Consider the following 13,464-nt stretch of genomic DNA (forward strand, 5'->3'; position numbering starts at 1 on the left):
TGAGACGAAAATTATTACTTTTACTCATTTCTCAAAAACTACAGCACCTCGGTTAGTAAAATTTCAAGGGAAGCTTTCTACTATCATAATCTTCAAACTGTGTAAGTGTAATGTAAATCTGTGGACATTGTGTTTTTTTGTTAGGAAAAAGTACACACACACCCTTTAACCGTTCATTTGAAAGTTGATTAAATGTAACTTGTTTTTCCAAAAAACATAATCGTATAAAAAGTATCACAGGAAGCAGGTTGGAAGCCACTGTTCAACAGAAACAAAAAATCCATTAAGACTCTCAATGTTTAATAATGTAGTCATTTTTAAGAAACCATGTTTTTACCATCTAAAGGTCAATTTTGTAAACTGTTTCACCAAGTAATTTCAAAATGTACGTTGCAAAGCAATGATTCAGGAATGCTGAGAACTTTGACCTTCCTGATAGAGTATCAAGGAAAAACAGGATGTAAACATTATTAATGTATTAATCAAAAGATAAAAATTGATTAAACTGACAAAGACAGGTCAGATTTTGCTACGGTGGCCCTTAAGTGACATCATCCATTGTACATCTGCCTTAAAAATACATTTGCAAAAGTGTATATTATGCACTGTCACAAATATCTTTGCAAATTTATTTACAATGTCAAAAAGCATTTTTGAGCAAGATACAATGATTTTGCAAAATCGAGATACAGCAGTTTTGCACTGACAATAACAAATGAATAGTAATGTGTCTACATAGCTGACGTGCATTGTTATATCAAAAGGCAATTTCACCCTTCTCAAACATAGATATTTAAGAAGGGTGAAATTCTAAAAAGTTATAAACCCAGACAATAATTCTGGAGCGTTGGACGTCAACCTTTGATTTAAAAGGCTGTTTATTTCTCCTGCATACGTAATTTTTGCAGGAGGATATTTCACTATTATGTGTTTTCTACTTTTCTAATATTTTTGTCATGTCATGCAAAAATGTCATATCTCCTTAAAAAAACACTTAAATGTTGCACATGTGCGCGGGAAAAAAATCGTCAAAATAAAATTGATACAATAGCCTGGATACGTTCACAAACAAGACCGCACCAAGATACAACGTTTTTGCACAGAGCTTTGACTATGCTTTCTATTGATGCAGCTCGTTGCTTTACTAAATAAAAAACAACTAGATGGCACCCAAAACCGTTTAACAGCAAATGGAGAACTCCACAGCAACTTCAGTTATCTTGACTAAAATTACCATTATTTTTTTTCTTTCCCAAAATGAATCTATTGAATTTAGATGATACTACAAATCTTATCAATACCTAAATACCTGTGTTAAATTGAACATGGGTCGTGACTCATACTGTCGAATAGCCCATGTCGACTCACTCTGCATCAGATTGAGAACATTTTTTTTTCTACATGTATCAAACTATCAACCAACACATAGAACTTTGACCAACACATGGATGTTTGGGATCTTGAAATGCATGGGATGTGTTTGTACCAAAGGAAATTGACAAAACAACCCTAAAGAGACAATGCCTATTTGCTTACACATGGCGGCCCAAATGATCCTACATTCTTCAGAGGCAAAGAGTTAAAAGCTCAGAAGGACAATTCTCAATTTTCCTGGATTTCTTCAATACGTAACAGAGTTAACACATTCCCATTTTGGCCAAGATGCATACAGCTAAATCCTTAGGCCTTCAAAACAAATTGTCCTCATAGAAGTGCCCCTTACTAGGTGTGCCCCTTCCAAAGTGGTATTCATCAAGGCCTGAATCATTATACATGAATTTCCTCTTAATAATGCCAAAATACATGAATTTCCTCTTAAAAATGCCAAAATAAACCAAATTAAAATTTGTATCCCCGATGCAAATTAACCATTTATTGAAATATATGATTCAATGTCAGTTCATGCCTGCCCTATCACATAAATTCCTAAATGATTTGATTATAAATTACGTAATTCTTCAAGACAGTGGATACTATTGGTAATTGTCAAAGACTAGTCTTCACAGTTGGTGTATCTCAACAAATGCATAAAATAACCAACCTGTGAAAATTTGAGCTCAATCGGTCGTCAAAGTTGCAAGATAATAATGAAAGAAAAAACACCCTTGTCACACGAAGTTGTGTGCTTTCTGATGCTTGATTTTGAGACTTCAAATTCTAAACTTGAGGTCTCGAAATCAAATTTGTGGAAAATTACTTCTTTCTCAAAAACTATGTCACTTCAGAGGGAGCTGTTTCTCACAATGTTTTAAACTATGAACCTCTCCCCATTACTTGTAATCAAGAAAGGTTTTATGATGATAATTATTTTGAGTAATTACCAACAATAGTGTCCACTGCCTTTAAAGCAAGCATAATCAACTAACGATATCCAAAAGAAAGTGTAATTGCAAAAATTAATAAGTTAATCAATATGGAAGCTCATCTGGATTATTAATGACAAAAGACAAAAAAAACAATATTTTAACTGAAAAAATGCAATTGTTTTGATGTGAAGAAAAAAAAAGTCCTTAAATCAGACATCTTTGATAGGTCGGGTGGATGGATTAAAAGCAATTATGAAAATACAAAGAGAATGGGGTTAATAAATTGGTTGGAAAAGTTTCCGTATGGCGCCACCACTTTTTCATTCGAAATGAAATAATATAGTATCTAATTTAACTCAATGAGATATCCCTTTTTGTAAAAATGAGTGAAAAAGTGGTGGCGCCATACGGAAAGTTATCCAATTGGTTATATAAAAAGTGACAAATAAAATTCATTGTGGGGATTGTGTAGGCTTTACTAGTTTTATAGTGTTTTGTTTTACGCTAGAGACATGATATAGTTCATCTCATGTGAATTTTGATAGAAAAAAAAACGTTGAAAAACGTTCAATCTGTTCTTCACTTTCTCAGGAGTCAAATAGGTGAAAAGGCTTAGCAAAAGCTATTATTATTAAAGCCATTATACACTTTCGGTAACCAGTATTATCCAAGTCACACACTTCGTGTATCACAACTTATATATAAAATAACAAACCTGTGAAAATTTAGGCTCAATTGGTCATCGGAGTCTGGAGAAAATAACGGGAAAACCCACTCTTGTTTCCGCGCGTTTCGCCGTGCCATGACATGTGTTTAATGATAAATCCGTAATTCTCGCTATCGAGAATTGATATTGTTTTTATGTTTTCTCAAAAAGTAAAGCATTTTATGGAACAATATTTTAAGAGAAGTCTTTCACCATTACCTTCTCTAAACCCTGTAAATTATTTGTAAATCTGTGAACTTTTTCTTTTTTTCTGTACCGAAAAGTGTATAGTGGCTTTAATATTTTCATTTTGATTAAAAATAAACTAAAATGCAAAACATTAGTAAAGAGATAGTTACCATAATTCCCATAAACTACTAACCATCCATGCAAATATAAATAAAAAGTTTAACCAATCACTTTGCAAGTTGCAAGCACCAGGCGCATAAACTCCGCCCAAAACTACATCCATGATGCACAAAAATGAAAGCGAGTGGTCAACATACAACCTGTCAATCATTTATGCAAAGTACTGTACAGCAGCACACAACAGGCGCGGTTTGTACAATGGCACCCTTTACGCCGCTCTCATCATCACACACACATTGCACTCTACGTGCCAGAGCTCTGCAGCCAGCCTGCTCCGGGCTTATACAATGGACGCACAACCGAGTGTTTGTGCGTAAAATACTGAATAACATCTAACAAAATGGTCGAAGAAACACATCAAATTTACCACCTGAAAATAAAGAATATCAAGCAAAATCTAAAAGACATTAAGTTGATAATACTTACTGGTTCTTCTGCACAGCAACTTATGTCATAATTCCATAAAGAAATAGGTAAAATTTAGCGCAAAACGGCGCAGTTACACTTACATTTTTTTTCAACAGTCCAAGGTAGTCTGGATGGCACTTCAACATCGAGCACGACGACTAAAAACCTTTCTTTTTACAGATACATTAACAGTTTGATTTCTGTATTTACTACTGTAGTTGCTCAAGAACATACAGTGTTTTGATGATTTACTAGTTTGGTATTTAACAGCGGGCAACGTGATTTTTTTTCCCGAAGAATTATGGATTTCGACTGACTCAACCTCCTTCACATATTTTCACAAAACTGACACCCGCCATCTTTTTTTCTTTTAACTCGAAAAAGCTCGTCCTATTTCCCTCCTAAAACAGCCATTGTATTGTCTGTAAAAGTGTGCCTAATAACAGTTTTCGTGATCTATAGGACACTACTGGTCATATAATGTAAAACTGAAAAGCTGGATTTGCAAAACTAAGGTGATTTTTGACTTTCAATATTTTCAACATGACAACGTTACGGGCCCACGTCGGATGAAAACTACAGAACTGAATTGAATACGCATGCGCTATCGTAAAATGTTGAGTTGTGCGTGACGTCAGAAGAGACGCCCTGAAAATAAAGCTGACCCTCTAACTTTATATCGTTTAAAAATAATAAAATATTGTATAAATCATTAATATAAAACCTCATGTGTTTTATAAGCACTTAAAAATGTGTATTACCTACTATTTTGTTTTATGTTTTTAGTAACTGCAATAAAAGAGCAAAATATTTACGATTTCATTTTGAGGTATAAATTAATAGTAAGATAGAGGTTTAAACTGAGGCATAATAACATTGTTTATTTTTTTTTTAAAATTTGCAAAATTTCCCCTTTATATTATTTCCTTTAAATCATTCAAAATAAATTAAACATTTTGAGTACTTACAAATTCGCAGCAGTCTTCAATTATTTCAACTACTTCGTTAAAGTAAATATCTTGTAATATTTTTTTTTATCGAACGAGGGTAAACAAAAACTGTCATGGCGGCCTCCATCAGACGAGTTTGCATCGCATCTCCACTCGTTATTCGTGGGTTTTTAACGAATACTGTGTGCTGTAAACCTGCTTTACAATGTGTCTCTCATGCCAATAGCTCTGTAAGTATTTTAAACATATTTAACAAGTACAGCTGTCCGTGTAAGGAAAGTTGTGCGTGATTAAAGTTTTGTTTATATCGATATTTAATCAGTCAGGAGGGGTCGCACTAAATACCGACAACTCACGACCCCTCACAACAATTTTTAAACGCACCTTTTCAGAACATTTGAACATAAGTTAACCGGTAAATATATGCACAAGAGTCATATGCACCTCAATTACATTCAAACTGTTGAAAAATTGTATTTTTAACTGTAAAAAAGTGTTTTTAATTTTTTACCCCGAATTTAGTAACGAACGGAAATATCCGCCATGTTGTCTTTCGACGTACTTGGACGATTTCATTACACCGCAGGGGTGATGCAATATGCAAGATGATTATTTACCATTTTATGTGCCTCTCATTGAGTTTAAACAACATTATGTTCGGCAGTGTCTTACCAACTAGACTACCGAGGTTGCCCGGTAGCTAGAGGCAGTTCGAATCCTATGTTTTGGCAGCAGGTACCGCGCAACGATATTAAGAGATGTTAAATTTGCATTGGGGATAAAGAATATTAACTAATTTATTGTCTTCTTGTCACTGAAGCACACAACTTCTTGCTTGATTTATTCATATTGCAATTAATCATCATTCAATCATAACATGCAACGTCATTTGTTTGTTTGTTTTGTTTGTTTGTTTAGATAGTCTTCCCATCAAGGGCACTCTGCACCACAAGGTTATTTAACGCAAAGTAGAAGCGTAAATGTATTGTTTTCTTTCATTTATATCAGTATTTTCTTCTTTCAAATAAATGTTCTGATTTATTTTTGTTTAGTTCGACTATTAATAAAACAATTTGAAAATTCTTGTAGTTATATTTCAGAAGTGCAGCCAAGCCTTTGTCATTTGTCAGACTATGTTCCTCTCAAGAGGAGGATCCTAGTGTCGTCAAGAAAAAGGAGCTGACCGAAGCTGATATCGCTGCAGGAATTGCTTATCTGCAGAGTGAAGGTTCGTCGTCAAAAGAAGTTTACGAAAGGCTGTGAACTTTTGCTATTACAAAGTACTTTGATTGGTCTACAAGAAGATCAGGGGCCAATTTCATAGCGCTGCTAAGCACAAAAATATGCTTAGCATGAAATTTTTGCCTCGATAAAAACAGAATTACCAACCAAACTTCCACATGTTTTTGAGGATAAACAAACAACAGCTGAATACAAATAAAAAGCAATATGCAACAAATGGAAATATGATTGGTAATCCTGTTTTTATCAAGGAAGAAATTTCATGCTAAGCAAATTTGTGTGCTTAGCAGAGCTATGAAATTGGGCCCAGGGCTCAATTTTTGGGGAAAGCTACAATACAGTCGAGGTTGTAGCTAAAAATGTTTGGGTGACTAGAATTCATTTTACAAGACCAGAATCGAAAGAGTTGAACAAGCACCTAAAGCCCTGTTCGCATTGGACTTAATCTGGCTAAACTAACCGAGCCAATGGGTAACTTACCCATTTTAAGTCCAATGCGAACAGCCCAGGAGGTTTTCCTCCAGGTAATTTACCCGACCCGAATGGGTAGTTTAACCGAGCCAAAGGTGCCCAGGAAGATTGACCAGGTCAGTTTAACCGAGCCAGAAAGTCCAATGCGGTTGCGACCACTCGGTTAAATCTCCCATCCGTCTGTGGCCCGAAGAAGCTGACATGTTTTGTCATGGAAGAATAATATTTTCGTGATAATCCAACTATTCAACGTCACGCAGGGGGCCAGCTCGGTTAGTTTACCCACGGTCTCGGTTAGTTTACCCGAGTCAAGTAAATCCAAGTGCGGACGCTGGTAAGTTTCCCCTTTTGGAATGTTAACCACTGTCTTGGTAAAACGTTAGTCCAATGTGAACACGGCTTAAGTCAAAATATTTATGATGACAATAGGTATCCTGCTGATAAAATACATTTTGAGAATTGTGCAAACAGAAAGTGAGGTCCCAATAACTTTATTTTTGGAAAAGTTTCTGTATGGCGCCACCACTTTTTATTCAATATAAAATAATATAGTATCTAATTTACCTCGATGAGATATCCCTTTTTGTAAAGATGAGTGAAAAAGTGATGGTGCCATTTGGAAAGTTATCCTTATTTTGTATTTTCCCTTGACTATTCCAATTTCCAGATTACATTGAGAGATATGGCAAACGGCCGGTCTTTGCTGATTATAGAAGGAACCACAAAGGCGGAGTAGCACCGAAGGTAAGTCATTCAAAAACAACGATGGATGATATTGAGTGATTAGTCAGTAGGAGGGTTGACTATGTACTGGGCAGATGCCATTACAACTTGAGAACAACCACTGGGAGGCTAGCAAACCACAGTGGACAAATGAAGTGAACAGATAGTGGAAGTGTTCTTAATGAATGGAAATACCTACTCAGTTTGATGACGTAGCACTTCAATTATTATTATTATTTGTTTAATCCTCAATGATCAGTTGCATTAAGGACTGAATCAGTTGGCAATTTACTGGAGATAAAGAACTGCTTCTTTTTGTCCAGTAAAAGAAATACATAGAGATAAAGAACTGTTTTGTTTTATTTTTAAATTTTATTTTCATTATCTCAAATTGACAACAACGAACTTTCAATACATTAAGGATAAAAATATGTCAAAGGCAGGTTTTGAACAACGCACAACTTACAAAAATGACTACAATAAGTTTTCACACATTGTTAAGACATTTGGACAAAATAATGCCCCAAGCACATCACACCCACTTTGGAGCAATTCACTGATCGATTAATTTTTATTTTTTATTTTTCTTCTCTCTGTAGAAAACACGGAAAAGATGTGTGGTGAGTTTAAAATATATTTTAAGTATTGGTATTAATTTCTCATATAAAATAGTTATGAGAAAGTTTTTTTGCTGTTTTCTTTTTACCCTTGCGGAAAGAACTAAATGCCAAATTGTTTGGGGAACTTATTCTGTTTTTTTGCTGATTTTCATTATTTGTTTGTTTTTATTTGTTTAATTTGCAGCGAGGAGTGAAGCGGATTATCTCTGGCAATCCATGCCCTATTTGTCGAGATGAAAACTTGGTCGTTCATTACAAGGTGTGTTAAAAGTCATATTGTCAGAAGAGAACCTAAATACATAATTTGTGTTACGAGTGATTTGTAAGGATCCTTCTTCACTCTCAGAACCAAAAAAGGTCAAACCCTGTACTTTGGCTTTGAATATTGTCAGTGGGATCGCTTTCCAGATAATTGTGTTTGATTTATCTGTGGCCGGGGTGGATAAAGGGCTCTTATAATATCCCTACTAGGGTGCAGGGTGTCATGGCAAAGTGGTTTAGAGCATCAAGTTCAAGTTCTGGTGGTTAAGTCAGAGTGTGGGTTCGGATCCTGGTCATGATGACACTTGTGTCCTTGAGCAAAATGCTTTACTATAACTGGCTTCTCTCCTCTCCCAGAGGTAACAGGCCACGGGAGCTCAGGGGAGGATTTCACAAAGAGTTATGACTAGTCCTAACTTAGGACTAGTCCTAGGAGATATACAAATTGCATGGATATTCCTAAGTTAGGACGAGTAACTGGTCCTAACTCTAGATAAATAAGACTAGTCCTAACTCTTTGTGAAATCCACCCCAGGGGTTGTGTTTATAACGGAAAGGTTTTCATGAATGGGAACTTGAAACAACACATGATGACATGGAATGGTTTACAGTAGGAGTGGTTAATCTTGTCACCAAATGTTTGTCAACAGTGTCAATGTTTTTTCTTCAATTTTCCTCTTCTTTTCTTCGCAGAATGTGAGACTTTTGGAGCAGTTTGTTTGTCCCCATTCTTACGAGGTCTACTCGGATGAACGCACAGGTAAAACAATTTTTAAAAATTGCCAATTTCACTTCTTACTTTTACAGGTTTGTCAGTTGATGTATACGGTGTATTACATAAAGTGCTTTTACTGTTCGCAAATGTTTTGGAGCACATTTGGAATAATATAAGAACGACAACTAATATTAACAATATTATAATGGGGAAAAATCTGAGAGGCGTTCCAGACTTTTACTGACAAAAAAGACAACCACTTTAAAACTATTCTTTCCTTTTCTTTTTTTGGCAGGAGTTTGTCAGGCACAGTGTAAAATTCTCCGCAAAGCTGTTACTGAGGCCCAAGCATATGGTAAGAACCCATGTACTTATGACTCTTTTATAACAAGATCCTTTGAACTGGCAAAATAAACTATTTATAAACAGAAGCGTTGTTTTTAGAGGACAGAAAAACAAAACTTCGAAGCAGAAAATGAAATTCAGGACTTCAGAGTGTACTCTTTATAAACTGAACCTCTTTATGTGGTGAGTAATGGCTGAGTGGATAAGAGCAGAGTGTGGGTTCGATTTTATCCTTTTCTCTATCAAATACTACAAATTGATCTGTCAGCTGAGGGTCACAAGTTGTAAAGTTAGAAGTTTTTTTAAGAACTGAATCTTGCTGGAAAACTTCAGGGTTTCAATTTGTGGCTACAAGTCTTGCACTGAGAAAAGCAATCAGCATTGGTCAGACTCTTTGCAAAGGTACACAATTACTGCCCACGTTAAGGTACAAAACACACAATTTTTTTATACTATTGTATCAATATTCTTTCTGAAACACAGAAACCCCCAACGGATTGTACATAATAAGAGCTCCAAATTGCAATCTATTTTTCTACAAATTGACCAATTAGCTTCAACTGCTGTCTGTTATCGCTGCAGTTAGCAGCAATGCCCTGCTGTGTATTGTGGACGTGCATCTTGTTTGTTGACTAGCTTTTTATTTTGTGTATATACATGGAAGCAAGTGGTCATTTCTCGGATGGTGTTGAGTTTAAAAACAAAAAGTTGGTTCAACTATGGGGGGTGGGGGTGGTCAGGGTTGGATGGGTTAAGGGGTGTCTCTTTGTCAGGTGGAGGTTTATCTGGGTGGTGGAGTGTCTGGGATGAGGCATACCTTGCTGGAGGGTGTCTGGGTTGGTAGGTGTGTCTGGGTGGTGGGTGTCTGGGTGCAGGGTGGGGGGTCTGGGAGTGGAGTTACTTGGTGGAGTGGTGTCTGGTAGAGTCGTACCTGGATGGAGGGTGTATGGGTCGAGGGTGTATGGGTATCTGGGTGGTATGGTGTCTTGGTGGAGGTGTCTGGGTGGAAGTGTCTGGGTGAGTCGTACCTGGATGAAGGGTGTATGGGTATCTGGGTGGTAGGGTGTCTTGGTAGAGGTGTCTGGGTGGAAGTGTCTGGGTGAGTCGTACCTGGATGAAGGTTGTATGGGTCGAGGGTGTATGGGTATCTGGGTGGTAGGGTGTCTTGGTGGAGGTGTCTGGGTGGAGGTGTCTGGGTGGAAGTGTCTGGGTGAGTCGTACCTGGATGGAGGGTGTATGGGTCGAGGGTGTATGGGTATCTGGGTGGTAGGGTGTCTTGGTGGAGGTGTCTGGGTGGAAGTGTCTGGGTGAGTCGTACCTGGATTGAGGGTGTATGGGTATCTGAGTGGAGGTGTCTGGGTGGAGGTGTCTGGGTGGAAGTGTCTGGGTGGAGGGGATGGGCTGTTGCACAGGCTCTTGTGAGGAATTTTAAAAATGCCATCTTCATAACATGCAATCTTTTGAGTTGATGTCTTCAGTGGTGAACATCACTTCAGTACTGCCTCATTTATTTATTGTTTTGTTTGTTTCAGGTTTGCTTCCGATGTCATCTCCTTTTGTTCAGTACAACTACAGAGATTATTACGGGAAAGCGGCTGGCATGAAAGCATCATGATGACGACTTGTACATATCAGTATCATTGAGACACACGAACACAGATTATTATCGGAAAACATTCACTTCACTTTATGAATTTTTGCACTCCTCCGAACCGAATTTCACACATCAGTCCAAAGTGCAATTAAAATACAACATAAGTTAAAATTTAATGATTGTTTTGGACCTCTGACGCATTACTTGTTGCTGGATTGGATTGGACTGCTACTTTGTATTGGGTGATAAACGTAAAAACAAACTGTTGTGAAAAAAGTTCAGGTTTTCGTTAAAAAAATTGCTGTTTTATAGAAACCAGTTTTCCGAGAGAAGCTTATCTTTTGTAACGGACTGTTTTTAAGTTTAAGTCAAACACTTGATTTGGAAAGAAAATTCCAGTAAAGAACTCATTGACTGCAAAGCCTTTATCATATTGCGTGTTAAAAGCTTACTGGCTTTATGTTTTATGCAAAAAAAACCATGTAATCTAGGTGTTTGATGAGAGTAAATAAAGAATTAAAAGTATATGAAAATTCAAATTTCCAAACTGCCTGCTTTCTACTTGGGTCCTAAATTAAATTTGTTTTATTTTTGGCTCACTTGACACAAAGTTACCCATAGAGGATGTGACCTTTGTTTACATTCAAACAGCCCTCTGTTGACAGAACACTGTACACGTCATGTTTCACAGGAGAAAAAGACGCGTAGTCATGGTAAGATTGCGTGTACTTTCTAGCTGGCTGCCAACACACAAAGGTTTTGCCTGGCGGTATGTGCGCGAATCATGTTATGGTTTTTCGAGTGACGTCAGAGGTCACATCATCTAATGCTCTCTTTTTAAAAGCCCTTTCCCCAGCATCGCTTGAATTTGGATAGGCTCCAAGCAATAGTGACATGCACAGGGCTTTAAATACGGACCCACTAGCCTGTAAGGGAGGAATGCAAAGTTAAACAAAAATGTGTTAACTTGAGGTTAACTTTTTTTTAAGAAGAGAACCATGGCATAACTCAACCAGGGCCACTGGTGAGAGTGAGAGGTGAGCGCTTTACGCACTAACCACCCATGATCCACCCAAGCCTTTGGATTCTGATTTGTTGACCATGAGGTCATGTTCGAATTGGCGGCCAGCTAGATTTACACATCACCGTGCGTTGAAGTGTAGGACGTCCTTAGCAACACCCTTAAGCAAAATTAAGTAATAACTGCTGCTACCAACTTTGATGTACAGCAAAAATAATGCCATATATCCACTTGGTTGGTTAAATGTAGCGCTGAATCAATTAAGAATGCAGAACTAGGGGGTGGGTGTTGAAATGTATCGGACAAACAGTTGATGGGGTGTTGGGTAATAAATTTGGACAATTACTTGAGAAAATCAAAAGGAGTAAGGATTTATGCAAAGAAAACTCCTCCATAGATCACCATATAGAGTTCAATAGGATACTTATCAACTTAATACTTACACTATAACAGTTACTGTTTGTTATAGTAGTTGGCCATATAATTATAATTTACATCGAGTGTTAACCTAGTTAACTCGGATTGTTTACTCACAGTCACTTTAACAAATTTCAACACCAGAAGGTAACTCAAGATCCAAACTGTTGGATTCTGGTGGCACAACTTGATCAGTTCATAGAGAAAGGTAATCAGTTTGAACCGAATGCAAATAAAACACAGATTAATTTGGTGGGTTGGGTGGTTAGGGGTTAGATTAATGCTACCTCAGACATTTCCTTGATGTTTGAGGCTTAATTTTAGTTTATGGTAGACTGTTAAAATTGAAGTGCGCCCTCTAGTGTAGAATATGATGAATGATTGTATGTGTGCAAATATTTAAAACAACCATCTTAATTGAATAGGCCTTCATCATTTAACTTCGCATACAAAGTGAAGGATTCAGAAAGACTCGGACTGGGAGGCCAAATATTAATAACTATTACTTAATAGTCTAAAGTTATTCAAAATATTTTGTGTGAAGTGACATTAATCCCATGTTCATGGATGAAGACGATATCGGAACAACCCAACAAACCTCATCATACTTTCAGGCCTCAACTCGCACTTGATGAAGGGGCATACGGGCTGCATGTGTAAGAAGCTTGCACCGGGCACTAGAGCAAAAGCAGAGTAAGGGCACCACGGCAATTTCTATGCCCAGTGATGTGGGCACTGCTAGCTAATTCGTGGCCTTTAGTTTTAGGAGTTATGTGCACATTATACAGGAGAGGAAATGGGATCGGAGGAGTTCAGGCCACACTAATACTTGACAAAAATGCATAGTCTGTAAAACCCCCCCAACAAAAACCCCAGGGATGTTTGTAGCATTGTGATGAACCCTTAAAGTTAAATTGTTTAGTGTAAAGGTTTTTAAGGAATGATACAGATAGTTTGATGTGGTTCTTACCTTCCATTGTGGGTGGAAAGAGCTCTTAATTGGTGGGTAAAGCTGTCCTTTCAAGCTTCTTTCCGGGATTTCCCTGAGGATGAGAGAGAGACGAACTGCAGAGACTGCGGTCCGAGTCCAACACTTACCATCATGAAGTCTTGGTCTCTGGTGGTTAGGAAAGGCACCAGTCTATGGTAGGGGCGCCTCTTTCTTGAATCTTAACTTATTAAATTTCTTAATGAGATAAACCTAGAAGCTTAAGTTTCTATATTCAAGAGTTGTGTCCTCTGTTGTCCCCGTATATAAAAATTTTTTCAGGAACAATATTTGGCTTCCAAAGTTTCTAAAGTATGGGCTTATAAAC

At 37.2% G+C, this 13,464-nt stretch overlaps 2 protein-coding genes across 5 annotated transcripts in view; one reads left to right on the top strand and one right to left on the bottom strand.

The window, feature by feature from the left end:
• The window catches only part of LOC139947977 (serine/threonine-protein phosphatase 1 regulatory subunit 10-like), a 28,828-nt gene extending 24,441 nt beyond the window's left edge, over positions 1-4,387 (bottom strand). For 3 of the 4 annotated variants that reach the window (XM_071945912.1, XM_071945911.1, XM_071945909.1), the window contains exon 1: positions 3,891-4,386. The gene's annotated coding sequence lies outside the window, so the exon portion shown is untranslated. Of the gene's footprint in view, positions 1-3,890 lie in introns of all 4 variants that reach the window. The other variant, XM_071945910.1, reaches the window with a different exon arrangement.
• Positions 4,388-4,847: 460 nt separating this feature from the next.
• On the top strand, positions 4,848-11,235 carry LOC139948187 (small ribosomal subunit protein mS40-like). Its single transcript, XM_071946250.1, has 8 exons — positions 4,848-4,969; positions 5,829-5,967; positions 7,120-7,196; positions 7,775-7,795; positions 7,980-8,054; positions 8,750-8,816; positions 9,067-9,126; positions 10,649-11,235. Exons 1-8 carry the CDS (start codon positions 4,853-4,855, stop codon positions 10,729-10,731), a joined length of 639 nt encoding a protein of 212 aa, XP_071802351.1. The 5' UTR covers positions 4,848-4,852; the 3' UTR covers positions 10,732-11,235.
• Positions 11,236-13,464: the final 2,229 nt, after the last annotated feature.

This window comes from Asterias amurensis, chromosome 15, assembly GCF_032118995.1.
Source record: "Asterias amurensis chromosome 15, ASM3211899v1".
Lineage (NCBI taxonomy): Eukaryota > Metazoa > Echinodermata > Asteroidea > Forcipulatida > Asteriidae > Asterias > Asterias amurensis.